General features: G+C 49.8%; 1 protein-coding gene across 2 annotated transcripts in view; it reads right to left on the reverse strand.

Annotated features, from left to right (window-relative positions):
* Mtus2 (microtubule associated scaffold protein 2) overlaps window positions 1-23,385 on the reverse strand; it is a 380,312-nt gene that overhangs the window by 98,946 nt on the left and 257,981 nt on the right. For both annotated transcript variants that reach the window (XM_042268368.2, XM_042268367.2), the window contains exon 6: window positions 14,543-14,704. In XM_042268368.2, coding sequence (XP_042124302.2) covers window positions 14,543-14,704 — 162 coding nt within the window. The remainder of the gene's footprint in view (window positions 1-14,542; window positions 14,705-23,385) is intronic.

Below are 23,385 nucleotides of genomic sequence, written 5' to 3' on the forward strand. Positions count from 1 at the left end.
CCCATGCTGAGCAAATCCCTCCATCAGGACTGGCCTGTGGGCAAGCCTGTGGTACATTTTCTTTTAATGATTGACATGAGCAGGGCCACCCCAGGCAGATGGTCCCGGGAGTTATAAGAGCTCAAGCTGAGCAAGCCATGGGGAGCAAGCTAACATAAGCATTCATCTATGCTTCTGCTTCGGTTCCTGCCTCCAGGTTCCTGCCTTGACTTCCTGCCTTGAGTTCCTGCCTTGACTTCCCTCAGTGATGGTGTGTGACCCGTAGGCTCCAGTAAACCTTTTCTCCCCAAGCTGCTTTTGGTCATGGAGTTTTATCACAGCAATAGAACCCTAAGATGCTGTTCCTTTCTCTCCTTTTCATTCCCTCTCCATTCCCCTCCCCTCTTCATAATGAAGAGGCCTTCTCTGAGTGGGTAGTGAGAAATCACTGTTCACTCTCAAACCAAATGAGCAAAGCTCTGGAGAGCGTGAGTTTGTGGGAAAAAAAGATACTGGTTCTCCTGGGGATTTGAGACACTGCCCGATCTGTTAAATCCGAGAAAATTGCATGGGGATTCGAGACACTGATCTATTAAATCCGAGAAAATGTGTGTAAGTTGGTAGTGGTGGGAAATTGCTCACATTTTTGACACCAATACAAATCGTCCTTGGGGTTTTATCCCTTGGGGATGGTTTGAGTGAGGCAAGCCCAGAATTTATCTGGTGATCTGCCTCATTTTACTTGGTAATTTACCTCTGAGATGAGTTCAAGAGCATAAGAAAATACATGCTTGTGGGGACACATGGTTTCCCTCTCTGGGGGAGGAGTACCTGCGTGGCCAACTTAGAGTGAATGAAGGATGCCCCATGGTGATTTGCTGAGGGTTACTGCAATGGCTGTCTAGTCTCTGCACTCCCCAACACCCCCCCCCCCCCCCCCCCCCCCCGCCACACACACATCTCAGTCCCTCCTCCATCAGTGAGGTGGGGTCAGCTTCCCAAGTCAAGAGGCAAAGTGAGCCGTCAGTGATACACATCACCAATGATAAGACAATACAATACAGCAAGCGTCAGCCTGGAGCTGTGGGTGGAGATTTCTCTCTGGGAAAGAGAAGAGCCAGAGGGAGCCTTGCTGGGCACGTAATGCTTGAGCTGGGCTGCAAGGAAGACTGGAGACTAGCGAAGAAGAAAGCCTGACCCGGAGAGTGAACGTGTGAGTGCATGTGTGCCCAGGTCCACAGTCAAGAGAGAGTGAGTATGCGGGGGTAGGGGGTGGGGTGGGAACGGGGACCAGATAGCTCGTCTGTGCACCCAGCCCAAGTCAGCCTGACGATGCTCAAGGTCACTGGACCAGGAAGAGGACCGGATAGCTTGTCTGTGCACCGAGCCCGCATCACCCCAATGGTGTTTAAGGTCACTGGACCAAAGGAAATACCCTTCCTCTGTTTCCTTTTTAACATATCCGAACCTTCCCCATGAAAATCCATTCTGAGACAAATAAGGCTGTTTTATGAAATAGAAACTGTTCAATACTGCACCTTTTAGTAAATGGGAAACTGGGATTGATGCTGCTAATGAATGAGATAATGATAAATGAAAACTAGAGCGTCACCAGGAAGCTACATTGCTCTTTGTCCCCTGGTGCTTTTCATTTAAACTGAATTGGCCGGCCAAGATTACAGACCAAGCCTCTGCCACCCACAGTACACACACACACACACACACACACACACACACACACACACACACACACACACACACACACACATTAAAGTAAACCCCACATCTTCCCTAAAATATTATAGACCATAGAAGAATAGGAAAAAAATACACTTTCTCTTCATTTTTATTACCATCCCTCCAGGCATAACCACAATGAGCCCACCAGATGGCATTATGGAAGGCCTCTCTATGGATCTGTAGTGATTTTCTTAATAAAATACTATTATTTAATATACTAGGATACTGACTTGTGAATAAAAAGCCAGAGCCCACGGAACGGCTACCCAGGTGGAGGAGTGGCCACCCGAACGCCACGGGCAGCCAGGAACAACACTGCCGTCTTCTTCCTCCCCAGTTAGGGCAGAGTGGTTTTGTCATGTGTTCATTTGTTTTTGTTTTCTTGCTCTCACATACAGTATCACTGAGTTTATGAAGGCTGTACCAGTGAAGTCGGTTTTTACCAAACACTCTGTGAGTATTTTTAACTCTCTTGCATCCTGTGGCCCCCAGTCCACCTTCATTACCAGACAGCTGTCTACTGCAGACTTACACAGGATGTGTGCGTTAAGTCTACCATCAACTGAAGTTCAGTTGTTTGTACTAATGGGTCTTAGCAATTCTGAGCAGTGTTGCTTTGGATAGGTGTGCACGCATCTCTGGTACACACGTCTGAGTTTCCCACAGCGTTCTAGTTCGCTTCCCCATGGCTGTGATAAACACCATGACCAAAACCAACTTGGGGACAAAAGGGTTGATTTGACTGACGGGTCACAATCCATCATCACGACTCGACATCAAGCCAGGCACTCAAGGCAGGAGCCTGGAGGCAGGAACTGAAGCAGGGAACAATGAGGAATGTTGGCTGGCTTTCCCTGGCTTGCTCAGCTACCCTTCTTATTCTCCCAGGCTCACCTGCCTAGGGACGGCACCCCCGAGGTAGGTTGGGCCCTCCTCCACCAATCAGCAACCACGAAAACCTCCCACAGACAAGTCCAAGGGCCAATCTGATGGAGGCAATTCCTCAGCTGATGGTTTTCTACTCAGGTGTGTCAAGTTGATAATGGCTCCTAACTGATGACAGGGACCCTATACGGCTGTGACAAAAAGATGACCTTGTGCACTCTAAGTGCTGAGTGTACTGCCAGGGATTACATGTGTGGAAAAAAACCCACATGTTAATAATATTATATTAGTTATGGCCAATATGTTTGTTTGTGTGTATGTGTACTCATTCATGTGTGTGCAGGTGCACACATGTGGGGTACACATGCATGCATGCATACAGAAGATAAGAGGCCAATCTCAGATGTCATTCTACAGGAGCCGTTCACTTTGTCTTTTGAGATTTAGGCTGGCCAATTAGGCTAGGGTGGGCACCTAGCGACATTCAGGGATCTGCCTGTCTCTGCCTCCTCAGTGCTGGGATTCCAAGGATGCACCGCCATGCCTGGATTTCTCATGTTCTGAAGATCAAACTGAGGTCCTCACAAGGCAAGCCTTCAACTGCCCGAGCCATCTCCTCAGCCCTATTACCAATATGTTTTTAGAGCATACTTTCTGCCCTCCCTTACTGATTTGTGTGTTGAAACCCAATCTCCAATATGATGGTACCATGAAAGGCAGGGCTTGAGGAATTGTATGCCCTGCTGTTTATAAAGCATCCATTTGGGCATTTTAAAACAGCAGGCTGAACGGGACTACCACAGAACTGAGCTAGCCTGGCGTACTCAATCACAGTTAATGAGGCTGGTGCTGGTCTCCTTCCTGATGCAAAGGTCTGAACACTAAGTCATTGAGTCAAGGTTACAGAGCTATTAGTGGTGACCATGATGGGATCTGGCTCTAATTTTAAGCTCATTCCCAATCCCCTGGCATGCAAATTCTACATGGTAGGAACTAGCAATTCACCAAGGCTCCTTAGTAATTTTGTTCCACTTTTTTTCAACAGTCACATGGAAATAGATATATGTTCAAAGTCGCTTTTTCAAAAGCCAAAAGGTGCATGCAATTAAGAAGAAAGACCGTCTTGGAAGATGTACAGATGAGCTGCCTGCTGGTTCCTGCTGTGCTGGGTAACTTATCACGTGTGACACAGGCCACTGATGTCAGCTCTACCCAGTGTCGGCTCCAAGTGTGACCTTTGCACTCAAATGCATGGGTTTAATCCAAGCTTGCAGCCTCCTGGCTTTGTTACTTTGGGCAATTTACCAGATCTCCCCAACCCACTTATCAAAGGACTACAATGTCAGTTTGGCCCGTTAACACTGATGTTGCTCCGTTACTTAAAGGTGCACATCTGGGCTGACTAGACAGTTCACCCTCGTTCATTTTTGTCTCCATCCTCATATATTGACAGTTCAATAGTCAGAATCACTCCTAGGCTGGGGAACTATGTATTTCAGAGTCCTGTGTTCTGTGCCTCTATGCTGACTTTTGGTTCTCAGTGTGATTCCTCAGCAGTCATGATGGAGACTGTGTCTTTATGGGACACAAGAATAATTCTAATTCATACTCTTCTTGAGTGGCATTTGCACTGACCATTTTATAAAATTCAGTAAATTGTAATTGATGGCATGAAAATGCATATTAATGTCCTGTTTGGGAACCTTGAGTCAGAATCACTGTCGTATACAACCAGCCAGCCTTTTGATAGATAAATTCCTGTGGTATATTAGAAAGAGAAGCAGCTTTAGGCAAGGACAGACCTCACCCCAAGCCTTGGTCAGCTGTGTGGCTACTCTGATGCTGGGAGAGCCAGCCCCATCTTTAAGCACAGGGAAAGCGGCGTTCTGTCAGATCACTTGGTGTTTAGGAAGACAGGCAAGAGCCCTTAGGTGAAGTCTGGCGTGAGATCGTGTTTGTGTTGGTGGTGGTCATCAAGGTGGCCGAGTGCCCACGCTGTCATCATTACACAGCCAGAAAGTGGGTATGGGGAAGAAGCATCAGGTGGGCAGTGAGTGCTTGGGACTCAAAACCCAAAAGAGAGGGATAAAGATGGAGTGGATAGTGGGAAAGAAATCAGAGACACGGCATGGCTCGACTTACCAACCTAGAGCAGGCACAAGGAGGCAGCATGCAGGGGGGAGGAGGGAGGCAAGGGAGGAGGGAGGCAGGGGGAAGGAGGGAGGCAGGGGAGGAGGGAGGCAGGGGGAAGGAGGGAGGCAGGGGGAAGGAGGAGGGAGGCAGGGGGAAGGAGGGAGGCAGGGGAGGAGGGAGGCAGGGGGAAGGAGGGAGGCAGGGGAGGAGGAGGGAGGCAGGGGAGGAGGAGGGAGGCAGGGGGAAGGAGGGAGTCAGGGGGAAGGAGGGAGGCAGGGGGAAGGAGGGAGGCAGGGAGGAAGGAGGGAGGCAGGGGGAAGGAGGGAGGCAGGGGGAAGGAGGGAGGCAGGGGGAAGGAGGGAGGCAGGGGGAAGGAGGGAGGCAGGGGAGGAGGAGGGAGGCAGGGAGGAGGAGGGAGGCAGGGGAGGAGGAGGGAGGCAGGGGAGGAGGAGGGAGGCAGGGGGAAGGAGGAGGGAGGCAGGGAGAAGAAGGAGGGAGGCAGGGAGAAGGAGAAGGGAGGCAGGGGGAAGGAGGAGGGAGGGGGAAGGAGGAGGGAGGCAGGGGGAAGGAGGGAGGCAGGGAGGAGGAGGAAGGCAGGGGAGGAGGGAGGCAGGGGGAAGGAGGGAGGCAGGGAGGAGGAGGGAGGCAGGGGAGGAGGAGGGAGGCAGGGGAGGAGGAGGGAGGCAGGGGGAAGGAGGAGGGAGGCAGGGGGAAGGAGGAGGGAGGCAGGGGGAAGGGGGGAGGCAGGGAGGAGGGGGGAGGCAGGGGAGGAGGAGGGAGGCAGGGGGAAGGAGGGAGGCAGGGGGAAGGAGGAGGGAGGCAGGGGGAAGGAGGAGGGAGGCAGGGGGAAGGGGGGAGGCAGGGAGGAGGGGGGAGGCAGGGAGGAGGAGGGAGGCAGGGGAGGAGGAGGGAGGCAGGGGAGGAGGAGGGAGGCAGGGGGAAGGAGGAGGGAGGCAGGGGGAAGGAGGAGGGAGGCAGGGGGAAGGGGGAGGCAGGGAGGAGGGGGGAGGCAGGGGAGGAGGAGGGAGGCAGGGAGGAGGAGGGAGGCGGGGAGGAGGAGGGAGGGGAGGAGGAGGGAGGCAGGGGAGGAGGGAGGCAGGGAGGAGGAGGGAGGCAGGGAAGGAGGAGGGAGGCAGGGGGGAGGAGGGAGGCAGGGAGGAGGAGAAAGGCAGGGGAGGAGGAGGGAGGCAGGGGAGGAGGAGGGAGGCAGGGAGGAGGAGGGAGGCAGGGGGAAGGAGGAGGGAGGCAGGGGGAAGGAGGAGGGAGGCAGGGGGAAGGAGGAGGGAGGCAGGGGAAGGAGGGAGGCAGGGAGGAGGGGGGAGGCAGGGGAGGAGGAGGGAGGCAGGGAAGAGGAGGGAGGCGGGGAGGAGGAGGGAGGGGAGGAGGAGGGAGGCAGGGGAGGAGGGAGGCAGGGAGGAGGAGGGAGGCAGGGAAGGAGGAGGGAGGCAGGGGAAGGAGGAGGGAGGCAGGGGGAAGGAGGAGGGAGGCAGGGGAAGGAGGGAGGCAGGGAGGAGGGGGGAGGCAAGGGAGGAGGGAGGCAGGGGGAAGGAGGCAGGGGAGGAGGAGGGAGGCAGGGAGAAGGAGGGAGGCAGGGGAGAAGGAGGGAGGCAGGGGAAGGAGGAGGGAGGCAGGGGAAGGAGGGAGGCAGGGGGAAGGAGGCAGGGGAGGAGGAGGGAGGCAGGGGAGAAGGAGGGAGGCAGGGGAAGGAGGAGGGTGGCAGGGAGGAGGAGGGAGGCAGGGGGAAGGAGGAGGGAGGCAGGGGAGGAGGGAGGCAGGGGAGGAGGGAGGCAGGGGGAAGGAGGGAGGCAGGGGAGGAGGAGGGAGGCAGGGGGAAGGAGGAGGGAGGCAGGGGAGGAGGGAGGCAGGGGGAAGGAGGAGGGAGGCAGGGAGGAGGAGGGAGGCAGGGGGAAGGAGGAGGGAGGCAGGGAGGAGGAGGGAGGCAGGGGGAAGGAGGAGGGAGGCAGGGAGGAGGAGGGAGGCAGGGGGAAGGAGGAGGGAGGCAGGGGAGGAGGGAGGCAGGGGAGGAGGGAGGCAGGGGGAAGGAGGGAGGCAGGGGAGGAGGGAGGCAGGGGAGGAGGGAGGCAGGGGGAAGGAGGAGGGAGGCAGGGGGAAGGAGGGAGGCAGGGGAGAAGGAGGGAGGCAGGGAGAAGGAGGAGGGAGGCAGGGGGAAGGAGGGAGGCAGGGGAGGAGGAGGGAGAAGGAGGGAGGTAGGGGAAGGAGGAGGGAGAAGGAGGGAGGCAGGGGAGGAGGAGGGAGAAGGAGGGAGGCAGGGGGAAGGAGGGAGGCAGGGGAGAAGGAGGGAGGCAGGGGAGAAGGAGGGAGGCAGGGAGAAGGAGGAGGGAGGCAGGGGGAAGGAGGGAGGCAGGGGAGAAGGAGGGAGGCAGGGAGAAGGAGGAGGGAGGCAGGGGAGGAGGAGGGAGGCAGGGAGGAGGAGGGAGGCAGGGGGAAGGCGGGAAGCAGGGGTTCTTGCTGGGGGATGGTCTGTATGTCAAATTACTCTGATTGGTCAATAAATAAAACACTGATTGGCCAGTGTCCAGGCAGGAAGTATAGGCGGGACTAACAGAGAGGAGAAATAAAAGAACAGGAAGGTGGAGAGAGTCACTGCCAGCTGCCGCCAGGACAAGCAGCATGTGAAGATGCCGGTAAACCACAAGCCACGTGACAAGGTATAGATTTGTGGAAATGGATTGATTTAAGCTATAAGAACAGTCAGCAAGAAGCCTGCCATGGCCATACAGTTTGTAAGCAATATAAGTCTCTGTGTTTTCTTGGTTGTATCTGAGCGGCTGTGGGACTGGCGGGTGACAGAGATTTGTCCTGACTGTGGGCAAGGCCGGAAAACTCTAGCTACAGGTTCTGACTGTGGGGCTTGGATCCCTAGGCAGCAGGGACTCTAACGGGTCCTAAGCAAGTGAGTAGCAGGGCCAGACTTGATGGAGAAAGGCAAAGGCCTCCTGCAGGGGTGCAGGGCCTTGAACTGCGGCGCTCAGCACTTGTATCTGTAGGCTGGTGGAGTACTCATCACTGATTAGCCAAGTTCGGGTCCAGAGTGGCTCCAGCATCTGATGGCTGCGTAACTGCTGAAAGGCACCAGATACAAAGACTATGTCCTGCCTGGGAAATATATTATTCTTCTCCATCTATCTTGTCAGATGGTTAACTGGCATTTGTCTCTTTCTTTCTTTCTTTTTTTTTGTTTTTTGTTTTTCGAGACAGGGTTTCTCCGTGTAGCTTTGGAGCCTGTCCTGGAACTCACTTAGTAGCCCAGGCTGGCCTCGAACTCACAGAGATCTGCCTGCCTCTGCCTCCCAAGTGCTGGGATTAAAGGCGTGTGCCACCACCGCCCTACTATTTGTCTCTTTCTTAAACTCAGTTTTTTCTCTGTACCTCATGAAGACTATTGTCTCTACTCCCCAACCCACTGTTAGCATTTAAGATCGCATTAACACAATGCACTGGATTATACAAGCCTAGAAAGGAACTCAAAGTTTTGAAAACAATGACGTATAATTAAAAGTTCCCCACTCCCTCAAATAAAGGGGCGGGGCAGCACCATGGATGGATTTGCATAGCAATGCATAAGCAGATCTCTGCAAGGCATGACGGTCAAAATCCACAGTGGAAGCCACAAGACCATATTCGCATGAATTCCTGCTGGACTCGCTCCCACTCCCACACTTCCTTAGGGCCGACAGACAGAGCGGGCAAGCGACAAGGTAGGTGTCCTTTGGATACAATCCCTCTACAAGCTCTCAACTAAGAGTTGAGATGTTAGCGCCCCACTTTCGAAGAACTCCTACAAAATACAAGGCTGGTTTTATACCAGCCTGCAGGTGGCTTCAGGTCAAAGTGGGTCAGTGATGTGTGCAGCCTGGCACTGTGGGATAGAGAGGGACAGTGGAGGGAAGAGACTGTTCGCTGCCACCTCTCATGTCACCCGGGGCCAGACAGACCCCCAAGCCCAGCAATTGGCAGGAGAGGGCTGTTGGTCTTTTGGCCATTTTACGGCTTCCGTGTTCCTTGTCAGGAAGAAGAAGGGCAGGGTATTTGTGTGTGTGTATGTGTGTATGTGTGTGTGTGTGTGTGTGTGTGTGTGTATGTGTGTGTACATGTATGTGTGTGTGCATATATACGCATTCAAATTAGCAAGGCATCGAATTGCTAGCAACCCCAGGCTGAGATTTTAAGGGGAGACGGGTTCACTCCCCCATATCAGCAATGCCTGACAACTTCTCACAAACTTCAGGCTTCTTCTACCTGGTGCCTTCTTCACACCCAGCCTCAGGCCTCTCCATACCACATGCCTTCCTGTGCATCCATTTCCCCTTCACGGCACTTACCGTAACTGTATAAAACAACTCAGTGTGCCACATGGGAACAAGGGGTGTCTTATCTCATCCAGCAAGATCTCCCCAGGTAACCAGTACAATGCTTAACTCAGAGAAGGCTCTCCATGTTTGTCTGTGGGTGGATTCCCGCGCACATATCCAACAGTCCCTGCTTCCAGGATGTCTTAGAGAATGTCACGCTTCTGATCTACTGGGTTTCTCGACCTTTCTTCTGGTCGGAAAGCACAGCACACAGGTCGTTCTGAAACAGCCCTCACACAGCTCTCCTGATGGCGTGGGCAGCTCCCCTTTGCAGACACAGCATACATCATCTGAATCCCATCGTCCAGGCTCACTGACCTCACGCCACGCAAAGGGCTCTCATATTTATTGCCTTCATTTTCCTTCTACAAACATTCTGAGTTCCTCCGGTCTCCTCCAACCTGCTCTATTCCCCACGCGACTGCTGGCCCTCCCGACGGCTTCGCAACGACCAATCAGTTGAGCCTGTGATAGCAATTCCAGCTTGGCCTCGGGGAGGCTGCTCAACACCGAGCAATAACAAGAGCGCCTACGCTGAACTACGAGTAGGCTGCCTCCAGGCTGACCTCTCGTCTCCTCCTCCTGGGATGTTGGTGAACGCCCTTGAGCCAACGGGAATGACCATGCTGTGAGCACTATGATTCTTTTTCACCATCCCAGGTGAACTTGCCCTTGGAGTTAAGCACAAGAAGTCGTGAGAATCGGGCATGGCTGTTCAGAACAGGCCCCCATCATCTTCAAGGAACATTCTAGCAGCTGGCAATGGCCCACTGCTTGCCTTTCTCTCTCTCTCTTTTTTCTAAAGTTCGGTCTTCCTTTCCAGCACTTTCCTAATTCCTTTATTTAAGATATGGTCAGGAAGGATGGGCAATGTGTGATCAGTAAGGATGAAGCAGGGAGAGATGGTGGCAACATCTTCCTGGTACACAAGCATCAGCCTTCTCCATGAACACACGCAGAGGACTTTCATCAGCTACTCACATTTTGAAAATTACAGTATGCCCAGAAATCCCGCTATGTGTGAAGTTTAACTCCACATGCCTCTAAAGAGGCAAAAGTCATTTTTATGACACACGGGGTTTACAGTCCGTAGACTGACAGCCTTGTGAGTCTTAGGGAATATTTTCATTCGGCAGCGAGAAACTTAAATGACAAGGAATTTTCTATATAACCACGGGAAATCTTTCCACAGCTTAGTGTGGGAAAAGTTGGATTTTATATGCTCATCATATGCGCTCGACAGAGTCACAGGCATGTTGGCCATGGAGTAATCTATATTCAAATCAATAGTTTCAACTGAAAACACTTTCCTGTTTATTGGACTAGTGTGACGCTGTTACCAAGTCAATGGGTGAAAGCCTGGCTATTTCCATAAAATCATATGGGTCAATGCACCAGAGAGGGATTTTGTATTTGACATGTGAACAACCCAAAAGCTCTTCATGAGGATCCTGAGATAAAGACCTGTCAAAAGACTGAGGCCAAGGTCCTGAAACACGTGGAGACCCTCCGCTTACAGCCTGAGTGACAGAACATGGTGAGGGGGTCAGAGGACCACTTAGAGGCTTGGGTTCTCTCCTTCCACCACGTGGGTTCTGGGGATCAAGGCCAGGCTGCCAGGCCTGGCAGCAAGCAGCTTTAACCACTGAGCCATCTCACCAGCCCCGTGGACTATCACGGGAGGAGGCTTCAGAGCACGAGTCCAGCTGTAAAACCTTGCTGGTCCTTGCTGTCGCTGCCAAGTCTCAAACTTAGGATCTCCAGCAGCTGTGACAGGGAGAAGGATGAAGCGACAGCCTGCTCCTCAGTTTGCTTTCTATTTTGCTCAGGAAGCACCGAGCCTGGTGTTTTCCTTTCTCTCTTTCTGCTCCTTGGATGTTTAGTCGAATGCCTGCGTCATACTGCCCTTGCCAATGCCCATGTCACACTGCCCTTGCCAATGCCCAAGTCACACTGTCCTTGCCTGAAAACCCTGGATCACTTCAGGACTTAGAAAGCAGGCAAATAATAAATACTTAGCAACTGAACAAGCAACATACAAAAATGATTAAAGAAACATCAATAAAGGGCAAGCCATTTTGCCTTACCTCCACCTCATTATGACTTTTTGGCTTGCTAGAATTAACTAGACTCCAGATATAAAATTATGAGCCTCTTGCTTGCACCCTAATTATTAAGTTATAAATCCATTTTCCTTCCTGTGAGCTCCTAAGGGAAGGGCTGCTCTAATTATCCTTGCATCTAAATCATGGGTGCAGCAAGTGCTTAGACTTTTGTAGAGGAATGATCCAGGGAAAAAATATCACTCCCCCAAACTTCCCATTAGAAATCTAGGTTAGAGGATGTGGCTAAGCACTCCAGAGGTCTCTCCTGCTGCTGGTTCAGGTCGAATCTCCAGCAGCAGACGAGAGCCATCAGGCAAGTGGTACCGAGGCGGGAAAGCTCAGCCACTATTAGCTTGGCACTGTTGGGTTCAGAAACGTGGTCAGAGGTGGCATGTGGTTCAGTGGGAAGAGCGTGAAAAGGCTCAGGGTTTGATGGCCTGCGTTGTGTAAAGCAAAATAAAATGAAAGAAAGACAGGAAGGAGGAGGAGAGGAGGAGGAAGAGGGGAGGGAGAGGAGGAGAAGAGAAGAAGGAGGAAAAAGAAGAGAAGGAGGAGGCGCCGTTTCCTATGTAGGGTTAAAAGAATAAGGATGCGTGCTATCTAAGAGCTCATACCAACTTCAGAGCTCAAGCCATGCAATTGTCCAGGATGTGACAAATCTTCAGCCACGCCCTCTTAGCTCAATTAATGTGACAACAAAAACAAGCAGAAAACTTGATTCTAATTCACTCAGAAATGCACAGCCTTCAGTGAGAACCAAGTGAGAAATTCTCTCAGTTTGTTGTTGTGGAGCCAGGGGCCAGTGATAGCAGTTTTCTAAGCACTACTGATGGCCACAGTGCACTCAAGTTTGAGAAGTCTTGGTCTATAGGGTTGATGCAACAGCCATAGGCTTGGGGCTGGAGAGTTGGCTCAGAAGTTAAGAATACTGGTTACTCTTCCAGAAGATGCAGGTTCAATTCCTAACACAAGGAGGCTCACAACCATCCTGCAACTACTACAACAGGAAAACAGCAACGTATTCTTATCTAATTGCCCTCTAGTTTGAAGAAGGCCAAGCTTCAAATACAGTGGACGGAATGGTCCAAATTCTACACAATGCGCATCCTTTCACTGACTCATTCAACCATTAACTAACAGATGTTAAGTTGTTCCTACAATGACCCAGTCATGGGGGTAAGTAAGAGAGACACTGGATCTAATACCTACCTTGCCCTCACCCAAAGAACAAGACTAAACAATGCAACGTAAGTCTTATCAGAGGGAACCATGACATGCTGCCACAGCACAGGGCTTCCTCTAGGAACAGTCAGGGAGATACGAACTGAAGTGACCTTGACATAACACTCTATCCCCATCCAAGTGGACCAAAGGTTTAGAAGGGTTTGCGCTTTGGGACAGTTGAACAAACATAATGAAGTGTATTGGAGTTGACACCCAAGTCTAAACACCAGATTCACATATGTGTGACACATACCGAATGCACAGTCTTGAGGTGGTTTCATACAATAGTTTGCAGTGTGCATATGTGGAATGCAACCTCTAAGGTTGGGCAGCTGAGCAAGTTTTCCCCTTGTACCATGGTGTTCGTGTCCAAATCACTTCAGATTTTTGCAGAAGTTTGAACCGTCAGTGTCCAGATAAGGGATATTCAGTGTCTTCGTTTGCTTTCTATTGCTGTGATAAAAACACCATGGCATGGGGAGAAAAGGGTGTTGCAGAATATTAGCTAAAGATGTGTTACATTTGTTTATGCTGTGGAACATTTGTGTAATGATGCAAAGATGTGTTGCATTCTTTTATGCTGCATTTGTTTAACTCTGAGATGCTGTGTTGCTGTGCCTGCCTAAGACACCTGATAACAAGCTGATTGGCCAATAGCAAGGCAGGAGAGGGATAGGCAAGGCTGCCAGGCAGAGAGAATAAATGGGAGGAGAAAAAGAGAAGAGAGAGGAGCTAGACAAGGAGAAAGAGATGAGGATTTCAGGGGCCAGCCACACAGTCAGGCGCGGAATGAGAAGGAAAGAAAAGATATACAGAAATAGAAAAAGGTAAAAGCCCAGAGGCAAGCCAAGCTAAGGCCGGGCATTCATAAGAAAGAATAAGTTTCCAGGTGATTATTTGGGAACTGGGTGGAGGGCCCCCCCAAAGAGTAAAGATAAAAAACAACTACAAAAGGGTTTATTTCATCTTACAGCTGGTAGTTCATCATGAAGAGAAGTCAGGGCAGGAACTGAAGCAGAGGCCACAGAAGATGCTGCTTACTAGCTTGCCTCCCATGGCTCGTTAAGGCTGCTTTCTTAAACAACCTGGACCACAGGCCCAGGGCTGGGCACTGTCCAAAGTGGGCCAGACCCTCTCCCAAGAATCATTAATCAAGAAAATGCCTCAAGGCGTGCCTACAGGCAATCTGGTGAGGGCCTTTTCTCAGCTGACATTCTTCTTCCCAGGCGAGCCTAGCGCGTGTCAAGTTGACAAAAACACAATAATCAAAAACCTAAGCAGGCTTGTGACGCCATCCCACTTTGAAGAACTCACAAACCCATGCGCGTTTATGATGAGAGATATATGGCTGTAATCACAGAAGAAAACTACGGAGGGAAAATACTGATCTGAAGGAGCCCTCTACAGTGGATCCAGGCTCAGCATCCATTTTATCTTCCACAGCACAGACAATCGTAAACTAAGACATTGCTGTAGGTGAACAGGTTCCTTGTGTGACAAACTGGGGAGGAAAGCAAGATGGAGCCAGACTTGGGCCACCCGGGCAGTGTCTGGCCACAAGTGCCTTCTCTGAAATCCCTGCACACACGTGGGGGTGTGGAGAGGCAGGTTGTCTGCACTGCTTAAATGGAGCTGGCCACAGCCACAGCCTTGGCTCTGGAGCCACAGCTGGGGCACTGAGCTGCCAATCTGCTGGAGCCCGCCCAGTTTTGCAGGTTTCAGTCCACAGCCAACAGAGGGCAGCAGTCCCCTACTGAGTTCTGAGGTCCAGCCTCAGCTCGCCCCAAAGCTCTTCAAATGGTTTCAAGAGCAAAGGCTTCTGGGCAAGTGCCGTTCTTCCAAACAGCTTTGGCTCCTGCTTTCTGAAACCAAAATGATGTCATCAGAGGGTTACCAGACAGGTGGAGGAGCGAGAGTCTAAACACATGAATACATTGAAGTACTTTGAAAACAGACGCACTGTTATTAACTTCAAATGCCACTTAACATTCATCTTCATCTCTTCTAAATGGCTGACTTTCAAAGACTTCATATTTATGCACAAAGGGCACTCACTCCCCTGTGGAGTTCCCGGGGGGGGGCGGCGGGGGGAGCAAGTCTTACCAGCAGGCGTGGAAGTGGACTTTGGGGCTGGAAGTAAACTCCTGCGTGGTGTTGTCGCATTGGAGGAAGGTGCAGGGGCTGCCCGGCCAGCTCCCTTGGGTGTGTCCTTAGAAGGCAGAGCTGGCTTCACAGGTGGCTGCTCTTCATTCCCAAAGGTCGAACCTATGGGGGGGAGCAGATCACATGTTAATTATAAGTTCATGAAAAATGGATGGACCCACTTGCCATTTGGGCCTTCCATCTGCATTAGAATGTGCCTTTCAGTGAGTGACCTTGAAAAGCAATCGCCTGGAAATGGATGTGGAAAAGCTCTCCCTTTAGTCAAGACCTAAACATCTGTCATTCGGACCCTCTTCAATGAAGGAATCACACAAACTGTCCTCCCATGGCACACACCTCCTTGGCTTACATGTATGTGTAACCGTGTGCTGTTGTAAGCATCAACTGGGAAGTTCATGGGGGTGGGGGGAGGCAGTGCTCTTCTGAAACGGAGTATGAGTGATGGCGGAGAGTTGGGAACACAAACACAGTCACCCGCGGTTCCCAGACGCCGTGCGGATATTCACACAGGACGAGAGACGATCAAGTTCCCCGGGTCAAAGAGCATGGCGTCTGCACAGACCCTCCAGCAGCTCCTGTGCCCTTTAAACCCCGCCCGGGATTTTGGTAATACCTACATGCTGATAATACAGTATGGATGCTACACAGCGTGCTGTTACGGCCAAGGCTGAGAGAGTGATGGCGAGGGACATTCTGAGGAGACGGACACAGAGACAGGGTGTAGCTGGGCGGTTTTGCTCTGTACTCTGTCAATCCACAGATGTAGAACCTACAGGTGTCCAGTGATGGATGTTACAGACATGTCTCCCTGGCCATGGACATGTTTCCAAGATCTGGGGAACCCAGTCCATTTCACCTCCGGAAGAGGAGGCATGGGGTGGAGGTGGAGGCAGAGGGTGGGAGCAGAGACAGAGAAATCTTTGAGATGCACAGGGGCGTTTGGTCTCAAGGTCTCAAGCAGGACCTCAAGGTCCCTGCTGATTGCTTGCTTATTTATTTATTTATTTATTTATTTATTTATTTATTTATTTATTCATTCATTCATTTTTACTGAAACTCTTAAATTTTATTTTATGGGTGTTTTGCCTGTTTTATAGGTGTTCTGCCATACATACCACATGTATGCAGTACACATAGAGACCAGGAAAGGCCATCGGATCCCCCTAAAACCGGAAGTATAGATGGTTGTGTGAGCCACCCTGTGGGTGCTGGCAACTAAACCTTCATCCTCTGGAAGAGCAGCCAGGGCCTCTTAACCACTGAGCCATCTTTCCAGCCCCAGCCACACTTATTAAAAAGGCAGAAGAAATGGATGGCTAACTGCAGTTTGCTACTCCATACAGAAATAGTCTCTGTTCACAAGACAGTTTGTCACAACCAACTGCTCTGACATTCTGAGGGTCCAGGAAACTGGACTATCAGCTTGTGTCAGAGTTCAATGGAAAGAGTCTGGCCCAAACCGTTCTTCTGCATCTTCTGAAACTTTTGAGAGGGTTATGTATGTGACCCTTAAAGACAATGATAAAGTTTCCTTAAGAGAGAAGTCTTCCAAACATCCCTGTGGTAGGAGGTCTGGGGCCTCATCTGCTGACTGGGAGAGGCTGAACACGCCCAGATCAGCTCTCATTTGGAACACGCACCCATCTGTAGGACAGAACTGCAGATGTGAGATGCAAGTGCTAACAGCTGGAAGAGGCACAAGGCACTGGAGGGAGAGACTGAATTTGTTTCCATCTTTCTGAAGGGAGGGTCACAATATTTCACTCCTATCGGCCTGCATAAAAATGACGGCATCGTTAACATGGCCTCAACATTCACGATATTTGAAGATAACATTAAACCATCTGGAGTATGAGGTCACTGCTTTTTTCCCCCAGGGAGACCTGAGAGTCTCCTTAAAATTGATGAGACTTGTGTTGTTCTGGGAGAAAAGCCTCTTTAAGAAGGACAGATAAGAACTTGCTCCTGCCCGAAGCAGCTGGTAGTGCACAGCTCTCTTCGGCCACCGTACACGGCTTTAGACAGTTCTAAACACAGCTAAGAGAGTGTGCAGGACCTCCACAAGCCCAACGGAAGCACCAAAATTCCACAGAACGGGGTCTGCGGAGCTGGCATCAGAAAGGAGCAGGCGAAGTATGCCATCCAAACCCAGCGGCGGGGGGTGGGGGGACGGATCTGCAGGAGTTAGCCTGAGTGGGCCCAGAATTAAACAGCAATCGATCAATCCATCAGTGCCTGAATTCAGAGACGTTCTAAGTATTTGTGGGGGTGTCAGAGGTAAGAGGGGCTCAGCTGCCCGAGATACTTCACAGGGAATCAGCTGACGTGTGGCCCTGACGCCGCCATCCTAGTCTAGACAACGAAACGAGCGGTGGGAACTAAAATCCGGTGCACAAGCCTCACACAGTCCTTTATTTAACAATTTATCAAACATTTCTCCAGCCCAGAAATAATTTGTGGTAGCATTTGCCGAGTTCAAAAGCCCTGTGATCAAATCCTCTTGCATCTGGCATCATGTTGTTACATGCAATTTATTCAGTGAGCGCGTCAAGTTAGAGACTTGGCTGTCTTCCCGGATGGGGAGACATCGCTCCGTGTGTCGGGAAGCTACACACTTCCCTCTGAGACCAGGCCTCTAGCACCTCAAAAAGAAGACACGTAGGAAAACCTAATTCCATCCACCATTGGTTCCCGAGGGCTGGCAACAAACAGGCCCGCTCTTTGAGAACTGGCTTCTGCTGGTTAGTCATTAAAGATCTACATTCAGGAAGAGGAAAGCACTCGGAATTTGGAAACGACCATTGAATGCCCGAGTACTTGACAACATGCAGATGGCGTCAAGCTCGTGCTCCGGAAGAATGAAAAATCAACTAGAAATGGGCTGGAGAATGCGGGCAGCTGGCGGTGACAGGCCTCGCTCAGTCACCTCGCTCCTGGTGAACTGCCACTCTGGCCTGAGGTTTACAGTTTATCCACCTTGTCACCTCACCACGGGACAGCGGGAATATCAGCCGGGTGCAGATGTGGAAGATGTCCAAGGCAAGGACATCATTGCTCACACCCGCTACATCCCTACACCGGTGCCTTCATTTATCGCGGGAATAAGAAAATTGACTCTATAGTCTACTGTGAGAATTGGAAGTTAATGCCAGGGCATTTTTAAGTTGATGCAGGGGTCTGGAGAGATGGATCAGCAGTTAAGAGCTCTTGCAGAGGACCAGGGTTCAGTTTCTGGCACCCATAAGGTCATTCTCAACTGCCTGTAACTCTAGTTTCAGGAGAACAGACACCCTCTTCTGGCCCTCTTGGGTACTAGGTACACACATGGTATATGTAGACACGTAGGCAAACCCTTACACACAAAATAAGAAAATAAAAAAAAAGTTCTAGCAGGAGTTAGTGCAAGACAGCACATTACTGTCCGGACACACTGGACGCTTCTGTGTGTTAGTTATTAACGTGCATGCTGGCTTTCATTTCTACAGTTAGTCATTCTAATAGATCCATTTATCCAAGGAACGTGGGAAGTCTTCGAAGATTCCCATCAGCTGGCCTGCAGAACATGGAAAGAATCAGGGGGCAGTGGTGAGGGAAATCCAATCATCCTGTCAGGCCAAAGAGAAGATGGGATACAATTGCTTTAATAAAATATGATGAACCACTTCACCCAGAAAAGGTGGGAATAATAACAAAATGGATCACCAATCCTACGGAAGACAAGACAGAATCAATCTCACTTCTAGTGAAATGGACTGGACAATAAGGACATGTGCTCAGCTGCCCTCAGCATCCAGACAAACTGCTCACAGGGACTCACCCGCCCAGACAGACAAGCGAATGCAGATGGCATCTCGGCTCTTCCATTGGGCTATCCATTCCCTGGCTATGTTACTAATCGGTTTTTAAAACTCTATCAGGCTGTGGAGTTGAGATGCTTTTCTCGGCTGGTTATCTACATTCAAGTTTTTCTTTTCTTCCCTAAGATGCCCATCTACAGCATCTACCCACCTTTATTCGGAGTTTCTCCTAGTTCTTTGCATATGGCAGATGGCACTCTTTTATTGGGCTGTATATTTTCAATATTAATTGGTTTCATATTAAAATGTGACCATTTTTCATCGACCTTCACAAGCAGAGTCTAGAATCTCTGTGAAAAAAACAGTGGGCCAAGCCTAGGCAAGGCAAATTTTGGAAAGATCTTATTTATTTTTCCTTTGTCGTGGATGGGTGTTTTACCTACAAGTGTATGCATGCAGTGCTCTTGGAAGCCCAGTGTCGGATGCCCTGGAACTGAGATTGCAAATGGTTGTGAGCCACCACGTAAGAGCTGGGAACTTAACCAGGTCCTCTACAAGAGCAGCCGGTCCTCTTAACTGTTGAGCGGTCTCTCCAGCCCCACCAAGACCAATTTTCAAGTCAGACTATCAAAGGTGGAGGACTCAGCTTGTATCTCACACTGGAATGAACACACGTGGAATGGTATCGGCTTCAAGATAAGAGATCAATGAAACAGAACAGCTCAGAGGCGAAGCTTCAGAGGGCAGAGAGTGGATACGTGCTGGTCAGGCCTTTTCCTTCAGTCCTGGATGGGAACTTAACTACATTCTCCACCCTCCCTGTTGACCTGTGACTGAGTTCTAGCAAATGGGTTGAAGACCATAAATGACGGCCCTCTGTCTCAGGCATGGTCCCTATGTTCCTCCCATGAACACTGTATTGTGCCCCATCTACCAGCTGAATGTCTCTTGAGCACTCACAATCCTTGTGTTAGATGACTTAGAAGCCTAGCAATTGACCCCAGGCCTTCGGATGCATGTGCACCCCCACACACACAAATGTGCATACACAGACATACACATCATACACACGAGAAAGAAGAAAAAAACAGATGAATTAGGCATAATAAAAGTAACATTTAAAACCATCTGTGTTTTAAATATGAAAAGACAACCTACAGAATTAAAGGTCAGCTGAAGGTCTAGTATACACAGTATATACTTACAAACTGAGCAACAGAAAGACATTCAATCTAATTTAAAGATGAGCACAGGCTTTAAACAGGCACTTCTCCAGAGAAGACATGTAAGTGGCCAGTCATCACCCAGAAAAGGATGCCACAGCCACTGGGGAAAGGCAGGGCCAACCACAACAAGGCATCGCTGCTCATCTACTAGAAGCAGGGCCACGGCTCAGTCAGTATAATGCTGGCACAAGCGTGAAGGCCTGGGTTCAGATCCGGTGCGGCACATGTTGGTAATCCCAACACAGGGAGCTGGGGGACAGAGACCTGTGCATCAGGAAGGCTGGCTGGTCCCTAGCTGAACCCATGAGCTTCAGGCTCAGCAGTGAAGCTACATTTCTAAAAATAAGGTGGAGAGGGATATAGTGAAACACCCAGCAACAACCTCTGGCTTTGACACACGCACACACACACACACACACACACACTAGAACAGTTATAATAAAAAGTATAGACAGATGTGGCCGTTGGATTGTAAAGCAAAGCTTTGGGAAACAGTTTGACATCCTCTCAAAATGTTATCCGTGCAGTTACCATATGGCCAACAGTTCTGCTCAAGGTATATGCCCAAGAGACAGGAAATCACCTATCTACCCTAAAATCTGTGTATGAATGCTGATAGAGACATAGGTCATGATTGAGTGGAAAGATCCAAATGCTCATCAACAATGAATGGAAGAAAAAATGGTATATCTAGACAATGGAATATTAGTCGGCTGCCACAGGAAGGCTGGCATGTGTCACTACAGTGAGCTTTGAAGACACTGTGCTAAGTGAAAGAACCCGGACATAAAGGGGCAGATGCTATACGGCTCCGTTTACTCAAAATGTCCAGAATAGGTCACGTGAGGAGTGAAATGGGGAGTGGTCACTGACAGGGTGGAGTTTCTTTGGGGGAACGAATTAGAGCTTTTGCTTTATATCCTTGTGAATACACGAGATCCATTGGGTTGTACATTTTGAAGGGTACAGTTTACGGTGTTTGAATTACATCTCAATGAAAAAGATCTATTCTGGTGTTCCCTCGTCTAGAGATCCAGTTCTGTGTCCTGTGTTCTTTATGGAAGCTACAGGGGATCCCCACCAGCTTGCCTTGGCTTCTTCCACCTCTTGGTGGTACAGGACACAAAAGAAGAATGACCCTCATGCCCCTGCACATTCCCTCAGCCCTCCTGGCATCCCTGAGTCCTGTCACCCTCCTCATCCACCCCTCCCAATGAGCATGGTTACGAGCCACTCTGACTACCATGACTACCATGGTCTGGATGTGCTCTTCCTAACTCAGGTGCTGCCTATGGAAAGAGGCCTTTGGGGTGACTGAGCACGAGGTTATGAATGGAGTTAATATTATATGACAGATCCTGCTGCCTTGGCGCGTTATCCTTCCATGGTCTGCAGTGTGAGGTTGTAGTGTATCCCCACTGTGGAAGATGAGCCAAGACAGCCCAAAGGCTGAATATTGGACTTACTGGGGTCCAGCATTTCTACGCCATGGTATTTGGTTATAGCAGCATAGAGCAAGGCATTCAGGCTCAGATCAGGAAAGTCCATACAAGCAAAGCTTTTGTAGAATTCTGGGCACTGGGAAGAATAATAGAAGAGTCCTGGGATATTCGATATCACCCTAAAGAGTATGGAGTGATGCCTCATCAGCAGATGTCAGGTTGAAACTTGAGGACTGTCATCTACACTCAATGCTCTTCTCCATTCTTCACTTACTGGGAAGGCCAACAAAGCTGAATTTTCAAAAGAAGAATTGATTATGCAGGAGGGGGCAGGAAGATTGTAAGAGCCCGAGGACCAGGAAGTCTGACCTGAGATTGTGTCTCCTAGAAATGGAAGGGAAGCTAGAGCCACAGTACCTCAACAATATGGCTGCCTCAACAAGCTCTGCGTAAAGCCCTCACCTATAGACAAGCTAACAGGGAAGGGGGCAAACCTCACAGGGCCCCACCCCTGGACAAGGACCTACAGACAACTCCTGACTGAGAGAGGGAGAATTAGCCTCTCCTGGGGATGAGCCCCCGACTCGACTACCAAGTGACTCAGCAGATGTGTGTGTGTGTGTGTGTGTGTGTGTAACAGTAATAACCGAAGGAAAGGAGGTGACGAATTTGAGAGGGAGTCGGGGAAGCAGGGTAGGAGTCAGAGGGAGGAGAGAAATGATATAATTATATTTTGATTTTTTAAAATTTCAACAAAAGAGGAGCTGAGAGCAAAGAGGTTCAAAACTAACCAGAGCAAAATGAACTTCTCACAGAGAGGGGAAGCTGTAGAAAAGGGCAGAAAGTTATTAATAATGTAAACACACGATAGCAAACTCTAAGAAACATGTTTTATTGATTCTGAATATTTATGCCAAGTAGCATGATTAAGCTACTCTCTTGGCGGACTCTTTTAGAACTATTCCCAGGCAATCAAGCTGCATAATGTTCTGGGTGCATGATTAACCAACTGATGCATATTTCATTCATTTAATGGCATTTATAACTTGGTGACAAAATTCAGCTTAATTATTAAAGTACTAACTGAATGTTTCATATCCTGCCTTCTGCATATTTTAACGTATGTGCTGTGGCTGGCATGAGGAAAATCCCTCACAGGATCATATGGGAAAGCCTAGATCTCCAGCTGGTGGCACTCTTTTGAGAGGTTCTAAAACTTTAGGAGGTGGGACTTAGCCACAGGAAGGTCACCGGGGGCAGATCCTTGTATGTTATTCTCAGTTTCTTCTTACCATCCTGTCTGCTTCCACCACCAATATGTCCTTCCAAAGGACACGGGGCCAAGCAATTGTGGAATAAAGCTCTCCGAAACCATTAGCCAAAATAAAACCTTCCTTGTGATGTGTCAGGCAGACAACTAACAAACTCTGTGTGTGTGTGTATGCATGCATGTGTATATCTGTCTCATACTAAAGGGTGAAGATGAACTAGAGATGTCGTTGAACAAACACAGACAGCTGTTATTATTAGTATTATGCGACCATGTGTATCAGCTCCTTTTCCCGTGGCTGTGACAGAATACGTGCCTGAAGCAACCTAAGGAAGGAGATATAGTCTCATGGTGGGGAAGGCATGGAGGCTGAAGTGGCTGAGTCCATGGTGTGAGAGCTCACGGCTTACGCATGCATGTCTTTGTGGACCCAATTCATAGTTTCCAGGCCAGGACCAGAAGCAGCTATTACATTCAACACCTACCCCTAGCAGCCTACATCTGCTAGGTAGGTCACAGTTCCAGAGGTACTCAGACAATTCCTCTAGCTGGGAACTAAGGTTCAAATTCATGAGCTCGTGATAGACCTTTTACATTCACCCTACAACATTCCACCGCTGGTCTCTGTAAGTTCATAGCTATCCTGTAATGTGAAATGCACTGTGTCCAACTACAGGGGGTCTCATAGATTGGTTTGTAAAGGTTTGTTTATTTTTACTTAATGTGTATCGGTGCCTTTACCCACATATATGTATGTATCTCCTCCACTGTATGTGCAGTACCCAGGAGGGTCTGAAGAGGGCGTTGGATCCCTTGGAGCTGGAGTTACCATTCACTGTGAGCCACTATGTGGGGTGTGGGAATCAAATCAGGTCCTTTGCAAGTGCAACAGTGCTCTTAACCCCATGGCCACACAGATGGCCCTGGTTGATTGCTGGATTACAGAACAAAACAAATCCACGTGAACATTAGTGATATATATATATATTTGTTTGAAAGGGGGAGGGTGAAGAGGGATTGGAGGGAGGTGAAGAGTGGGCAATAAGGA

Source organism: Peromyscus maniculatus, chromosome 23 (genome assembly GCF_049852395.1).
Source record: "Peromyscus maniculatus bairdii isolate BWxNUB_F1_BW_parent chromosome 23, HU_Pman_BW_mat_3.1, whole genome shotgun sequence".
In the NCBI taxonomy this organism is placed as follows: domain Eukaryota; kingdom Metazoa; phylum Chordata; class Mammalia; order Rodentia; family Cricetidae; genus Peromyscus; species Peromyscus maniculatus.